The sequence below is a fragment of the Eucalyptus grandis genome, chromosome 6, assembly GCF_016545825.1.
Source record: "Eucalyptus grandis isolate ANBG69807.140 chromosome 6, ASM1654582v1, whole genome shotgun sequence".
Lineage (NCBI taxonomy): Eukaryota > Viridiplantae > Streptophyta > Magnoliopsida > Myrtales > Myrtaceae > Eucalyptus > Eucalyptus grandis.
This window is the reverse complement of record NC_052617.1, coordinates 6,848,449-6,856,282: the sequence shown is the minus strand read 5'-3', so window position 1 is coordinate 6,856,282 and position 7,834 is coordinate 6,848,449. Positions and strand designations below refer to the sequence as shown.

Below are 7,834 nucleotides of genomic sequence, written 5' to 3'. Positions count from 1 at the left end.
AGGCAGACCCATAATCCATCAATGTTAATAATCATTACTCTGAAAGTTTATTTATGGATTGGACGTTACATAAGTCCTTATTACTAAGATACATTAGGCAAGTTCCACAAACGCGGCAATGTGTTAACAAAATACGAACATTTTTCGCAAGTGAAGCTAAGTAGAAAATGAAACCCCTAGGGGCATTTGTGCCTGCCTCCATGGGTAGTCATGTTGGCATAGCAAGGGCAGGCGTCGTAGTTGCCGGAAGTTCCAGGCGGGCACGCAGTCGCAGCGAGTGCAGCAAGTCCCCATGCCCTCTTGCACAGGTGTGGCCGCGACGACAGCCGGCACCGAGCATCGCAAGCTCCATCGCAATCTTGAAATGTGCGTGAGAAACTAAGCTTAAAATGAACAGGTACTACGGAATTCTAGTTTCAAGGCCGATTTAAAATGTGATTGCGTTCATACCTATATTCGGAGGCAGAGGAGCTGGTTCCTCAGCTGTGTTCAACTGAATCACCTAACACAAAGAGAATTCGATTAGGGCATTAACAGAAGCTCGAAAAGAGTACATTCAATGAGAACAGATCTTCAAAGATGGTTGAAAAGTAGCAATCAAAGCCAAAAAAAGAAGAAGATGATTTACAGTATGTTTTACCATATAATCAGATTCAGCTTGGTGGATCAAAAGAAGAGAGAAGAGCAGCAACGTTGTACAGAGCCTCGACAACGCCATTAGCTTCGAGTGGAATGTGGCGTGGTTGGAATTCGAGAAACGAGTTCTATTTATAGATTTAACACAGAAGAAAAGAGGGAGAGAGTTAGGTTACTTCGTAAATTTTACCCAATACGTGGAAAGTGGAAAGTGAAAAGTAATGAGTAGGTGGATGCTGCGTATGGAGATTCCTTATGCTTAACATTTAAGCAGAAGATAGACATATTTGTACTCGAAGAGACAGAAGAATCAATCCTGATACTCACTATCCATCGAATCATGGGTTGGTAACTGGCATCCCCTTTTCTTACGTTGTTCATAATTAAGGTCCAATCTGTAAAATGAAGTCAGTGGTGAGATAAGTGCAATATCACATAATCATTTGAGCAAAGAGATGGGTTGTTTGGGCATATGATCACATTGTGATGGACTGCTTGAGGAGGAGGATTGGACCGGATGTTAACTAATGCTTCCTTGCTAATGTTGTTTCCTTTGTCCCCCAAGTTTCCAAGCTCATAATCCATCTATAATCTATTACCATGGCAGGAATATCATTTTAAACTTCTCGGCGTAGGACAATTTTTACCTGTTCAAATTAATTACTGTAAGCAAAATTGTATCATTTGGGAAGCAAATAAGAATGTTTATAATACGTGATACATGACATAAATGACAATGGTGGATACTTTATCCAGTAAGTGCTTCTTTTGATGCCTCAATAAACCATTAATTTGTAAAAATGATATGATCCTTAACGATTAAAATTTGTCAAATCAAACAACCTTAATTATTTCTATTGCTTATGTCTGGGCTTTACTTTGTCTTTGAGTGAATTCGGGCTTACATACATGGTTAAGACATTATATGTGACTGGGTTTAGTTCCTCACCTGGCCACTTGAGTTTTGGGAAGCATTTGCAATAGACCAAGTGGAAAATTGTTTTCATATTTCAGCAATTGCCTGCAGGACAGGTCAAACTTGATCAATTCAAGTAAAATCCATGCCTCAAACTTTAATTTTTACAGATCGAACCATCAATTATCGATTAGGATAATTTATTTATTGAATCTAGAATATATTAAAAATGAATATGAACCATTAATTTAGATGGGACTCACATTGGACCGATGAAAAAATAACAAGTGCAGTAGAAAGAAAGATAAACGGAAACTTTATTAATGATAGATACGACAGATAAATTGCTAAACACATTGTGAATTTGCATTTGCAAACCACTTGACTAGCTCCATGATATTAGTACGACAACAGCGTCCCTTAAATTAGCAGCAACAAGCTTGAGCGATCGATGTCCGACCATTGGAAAGAAAACGAAGCCCATCGAGCATCTCATGGGCACTTGTGCTTGTTGTCACGGGTGGTCATGTTGGCATAGCACGGACAGACGTCGAGGTTGCCGGAGGTGCCCGGAGGGACGCAGTTGCAACGGGCACAGCATGTCCCGCAAGCCCTCTGGCAAAGGCGAGGCCTCGATGACAGCTGACACCTGGCGACACACGCTCCGCCGCAGTCTGCACAACGAAGATGAAGACCTCATGTCATTATACCATTATTTTTGAAAAATTTACTAGCGAAAAAGAGAAATGACTCCCTATAAATAGTTTTGTACCCATTTTCGGAAGCTTCGAGTTGTCTCCTGCATTTCCAACTCCCTGCATCAGTCAAGGACACAAAAGGGTCGTTTTGGTTAAATAGAATGGACATGAGGTAGTGTGATAAAGAAGAAGAAAATCAAATGAGCAGAATATGAATAATCGAAAGCAAAACGAGTTGGTACCATCTGGTCAGCTTCGGCGAGTTGAAGAAGAAGAACTGAGATTAAGAGGGAAGCAATAAAAGCTTGTGGATGGCCATGGTCGAGACTTTTTCGAGTTAGAATTGAATACCAATGATGCAGTCCTAATGACTTTGGTCGGATGATTGATACAATGAAGAGGGAGGGCAGAGGGCGGGCTATATATAGGCTTATCCTAAGCAAGCAAAGTTCGTCTCGCTGACCCCTCATTAAGATGGGCATCTAGGGTTGGTAGCAAGTAGCCCGAGTGAATTATTTGCGGCGGACTGGACTTTCGAAGAAGCGCGTAAGGTGGTCAACCCTCATCAGCGCAGCTCCATGCATGCGTGGGCTGTTTGGCTTTCTCTACTGTGTTTTTTAAGTCCTCAGCTGATAAAATGGCGACATCATGTTCGAAGTTGAGATTTCGTTTGGCACGTAAAAGGTGCATGGGTTTTGTTCTTTCGATCGATATTGGGCAAAGGAAAAAGCATCGGGGCTCTGAGTCTCAGATCGAACCTGCGGCAGAGGAGAGCAGAGAGCATCATCATCTGCCAGCTGGTACACTCGGCATGCACAGCTGTTCCTCTTTTCGTTTTCCAGCAAACGCCAAACCAGAAAGCTCACGAAAGCCACCAGTGTATCATATCGGATCGAGCTTAGTGGTTGAATATGTTAAGAACATTCATTCATCGAAGCTTGAAACAGAGAAGTCAGACTGTAACAGAGACAAGTCTATGGCTGTCATTGGAGAAGCTTGGAAGAAGCAGAATACGCAAGTTAGTAACCAGTAATGCTGTCAAATAATGTCAGCCGTGTATCTACATAATGTGGTGAAGATAAGTCGGTGAAGTAAAGACATCACGTGACCAATTTCCAGAAGGAAAAGAGAGGCAGTTGATTCAGTTAGCTCAGCTTTTGTGAAATAAGTTCTTTTCTGTTTAAGTCTTTCATGGATTCAGTTTTACGTTGACAGCTAGCATTCTGTTTTTCATTAAGCATCTGTTGTATATAGATAAGAAGAGACTTCTTCCTCTTCATCGATTCATTGTAACAGTTTCTTGAGAGAATAGAAAGGGAGAATACTCCATTGAAAGATGCTCGTATTTTTTTGAGGTGAATACACCATTATACGTAAGAGAATTAAGGAATCGTCTTCTTCTTTGCATTCATCGTAATCTTGTTCATCTTCACATGGTATCGGAGCCGTGATCGATCATTGTATTGAAAAGTTTTTCATGAAATACGCAATTGTTCGTGAAATCAAACCAAAGGTGTTGAAGATTCAAAGATCAATAGTGGCCTCCGGACTTCAATGATCGCAGCAGATCAAAGTAGCTGTTGATCATCTCCGTGTGCTGATTTGCTGAAAAATCTCACATGTATCTTGTATTCGATTCTACTTGTTCCTTGGTAAGATCTGAACTTTTGGTATCACGAACAGAACATCATCTTGATCAACGTGTAATCCCTGTTTCCGGTCATAAAAATCGACTTCGTCATCATAAAACCCCTGAAAGTGCAGCAATGGCAGGAAGGACACATAAGTATCCATTTCCAATACATGTTAACATCTCCAATTTTGTCACGATTAAACTTGCTGAAGATAATTTCCTGTTGTGGCAAGCACAGTTTCACAGATTCCTTCGAAGTCAAGAACTCTTCGGTTTCATCAGTGGTGAAATTTCTTCACCTCCTCGAACTCTAAACACTAAAACTGAAGATTGTGAAACAGAAGTCATAAATCCAGATTATACAGATTGGACAAGGACTGATTAGCTTGTTTCATCCTCGGGATTAGTGGAGCTGTATCTCGAGAATATTTTGAGCTTGATCATTGGTTTAGAAACTTCTTATGAGGTATGGCAGACTCTTCTCAATCGTTTTACTCAGGAAATCAGTAGCTCGAGAATTTGAACTAAGAGGAAAGATTCACAGGGCATGTCAAAAACGAGATAGAACTCTTTCGCTTTTATCGAGGGAGTATAAGTCCATTTGTGATCAGCTGAATGCGATTGGAAAACCTATAGATGAAATAACTAAAATGTTTGGTGTTCTTGAAGGATTAGGTTACGAGTATGAGAATTTTAGAACTACTATCTCTTGTTTGAAACCCCAGCCAGATTATGATGAAGTGATAGCGCAGCTTGAACGATTTGAAACAAGATTAAAGACATATTCGATGAATCAATTCAATCCTAATCTGGCTTACTTTGGACAAAGAAATTCTGAAACACAAATGTAAAAGAAAATTCTAAAGAGAATACAGCTTGGACTTCAAGTTTTGGAAGTCAAAGAGGTAGTAACAGAGGAGGACGCTTTTTGGTCGAGGCCGTGCAATGAATAATGCAGGCCGTAGTTATGGATATTCAGGAAGAAACCAATACTACGAGACCAAACAATTTGAATCGAACGAACGAGATCAACAATTCAAGCAGAGGATTGATTATTCTAGTCCTAGACGGGGATTTCGACCATATACCCAAGTTATTCACAAAGGTATCAAGACACCAAATCCTATCCGACTCAAGTCTTGATGCCTCATAAACATGTGCAAAATGAGAAACCAACGAGTAAAACATCCGGTTAGGAATGTCGATTTGTAAACGACCGGGACACGATGCTCTTCGTTGCTGGTATCGATTTGATAATTTATCGAGCTGAAGAAATTCCAACCGCTGGCTTGATTTCATCTAGAGGATCCAAGAGGAAGTGAGTGGTACCTCGATATCGAGCAAAAGCACATATCGTTGCTGATCCCAGTATTCTTCTCAACTCTACTCAATATACCGGAAATGACACAATCATGTTAGGTAATGGCTCATGTTTAGCTATTGCTTATACCGGTAATACTCACTTGAATACTGAGAAAACAACAAGTTACCTCTAAATGATGTCTTGATTGTTCCGAAATCAAAAAGAACCTTCTCTCTGCTTTCAAACTGACACAGATGACTATCCTTGTTCTTTTATTTTGATAAAATTGGTGTCTATATAAAGGACAACCAAACCAACAAAACAAAGATGCTCGGAAGGAAAATTAGAGGACTTTACTTGTGTGGATCCTCAAACTACGGCAGCATACTTTACTCGAAGACATAGAGCAATAACAGCAGATGTGTGGCATCAAAGACTGGCTCACACAAACTTCAATTTAGTGAAGCATTTGCAAAATCAAGACTTGATTTCCTGTAATACAAAGTCTGAATCCATTTGTAGCAGCTAAAATTGCAAAAGTGCAGCTTTACCTTTCCCATTATCGATTCTACATCTACTATACCATTAGAAAGATACACCGTGACATCTCGGGGTTCCTCACCGGTGAAATCTTCACAGAACTTTCGATTACTATGTCATATTTGTAGATAATTTCTCTCGCTACAAAATTTACTGGATCTACCCAATGAAGCTGAAGTCTGACTTTTATGACATCTTTATCATATTTCAGAAACTAGTCGAGAAGCAGTTTGATCATCAAATCAAAATGTTTCATTGTGATGGTGGAGGAGAGTTTACTAGTAACGGGTTTGAGAATCATTTACGGAATTGTGGTATAAAGCGAGTCTCTGTCTTGCCCTCATACACCAGAACGAATGGAATTGCAGAGGAAACATCGCCATATAGTCGAGTTGGGGTTAGCCATGATGTATCATTCTAGAGTTCCTTTGAAATTCGGGTAGATGCCTTCATAAACTAACTATATTGTCAACATTCTTCCTACACCAAAGTTACAAATGGCTTCTCCCTATTCCGGACTTTTAATAAGCAGCCCAGCTACGATCATCTCAAGGTTTTTGGGTGTGCTTGTTACCCTTGTCTTCGATCCTATGCTCAACACAAGTTCGATCCCAGACTCTCACTTGTGTTTTTCTAGGCTATAGTGAACGGCATAAGGGGTATCGTTGTCTTGTACCTACTGATGGCCGAATTATGTTAGTCGCCATGTGGTTTTTGATGAAACCTTCTTTCCCTTTACAAAGAAGGTAATATCTTACTATGATCAGTACACAACTTTGTATAACCAATGGGCAGATGTGGTTAATCTTCTTGATTCCACAAACACAACCTCAGTGGACAATCCTTCCACTAACCATACAACAGAGTTTCAACTACCTCCTTCTATAGCAATTGATCATACTCATACATCACAATATGAGGGTGTTCCACATATACCAGCTTCTCCTCAGCAACAGTCAGACTCTGTTACTACAGAGCATCAAGATGCTCTATCTCAAATTGCCGAATCAAGAGAGCTTACCTTTAATCAAGCTCAACCAAACTTAATAGCCACTTCTTCAGGTACTTCTTCTGTCCATCATATGCAAACTCGATTGAAGTCTGGTATCATCAAATCTAACCCCAAGTATGCATATTTCTCGTCGACTATAAAGTACCTTTGGAACCAAAATCGTCAAAGCAGCCTTAGCCGATAAAGGATGGTATCAAGCCATGCGAGGATGAAATGGATGCTTTGTATGAGAATCGGACGTGGCTCTTAGTTCCTAGAACCAAACAGGATGAATGTTATAGGCTGTAAGTGGGTGTTTAAAACTAAACTAACACCTAATGGCGCCTAGAGAGATTAAAAGCTCGCTTAGTTGCAAAGGGATTTCATCAAGAAGCGAGGGTCGATTTTTTGAAACATTTAGTCCAGTCATCAAGCATGCCACTATTCGGATAGTCCTTTCTGTTGCAATAATGAAGAATTGGACTATACACCAGCTCGATGTTAAAAATGCATTTCTCCATGGTACATTAAATGAAACAGTTTACATGGAGCAGCCCCGAGTTTTATTGATCCTCAACAATCTCATTGTGTATATTTGCTTAAGAAATCCCTATATGGACTTCGTCAAGCACCACGAGCATGGTTTGACAAATTTACAACTTCCTCCTGAGAATGGTTTTTCCGTAGTACTGCCGACCCTTCCCTCTTCGTACTTCATACATTGGTTCGAAGATACGTTCTATTATTACCGTATGTTGATGACATAGTTCTCGAGGGGAAGCTCGGCTCAGCCTACTAACCACTTTGATTGAGTTACTCGAGTCTTCACTTTCACATGAAAGATTTGGGCCATCTTCACTATTTTCTCGGCATTGAAGTCAAACGCTCTCCTTATGATTTATTTCTCTGTCAAACCAAGTATGCTATTGATCTGTTGACAAGAGCTCATATGACCAGTTGTAAACCTGTATCAACTCCTCTTCCACTTCGATCAATTACTATGACAGATGATACTACTTTGCTCTCTAACCCTCTTGAGTATAGAAGTCTTGTGGGAGGCCTTCAATACTTAACAATTACCCGTCCTGATCTTGCTTATGCAACAAACACCTTGTGT

General features: G+C 40.1%; 1 protein-coding gene across 1 annotated transcript; it reads right to left on the bottom strand.

Annotated features, from left to right (window-relative positions):
* Window positions 1-1,950: 1,950 nt before the first annotated feature.
* LOC120294856 (snakin-2-like) lies at window positions 1,951-2,568 on the bottom strand. The gene is made up of 3 exons (XM_039315635.1): window positions 2,493-2,568; window positions 2,325-2,367; window positions 1,951-2,226 (listed from the first exon to the last, which is right to left on the bottom strand). The coding sequence occupies exons 1-3, from the start codon at window positions 2,493-2,495 to the stop codon at window positions 2,045-2,047; spliced, it is 228 nt and encodes a 75-aa protein (XP_039171569.1). The 5' UTR covers window positions 2,496-2,568; the 3' UTR covers window positions 1,951-2,044.
* Between the last annotated feature and the right edge of the window lie 5,266 nt (window positions 2,569-7,834).

What these genes read in the sequence shown, in the direction of transcription:
- LOC120294856 (XM_039315635.1), bottom strand. An exon ending in CTCGAAGCTTCCGAAAATGG is followed by an intron (nt 2,227 to 2,324) that starts GTACAAAACTAT and finishes TTCGTTGTGCAG; the next exon opens with ACTGCGGCGGAGCGTGTGTC.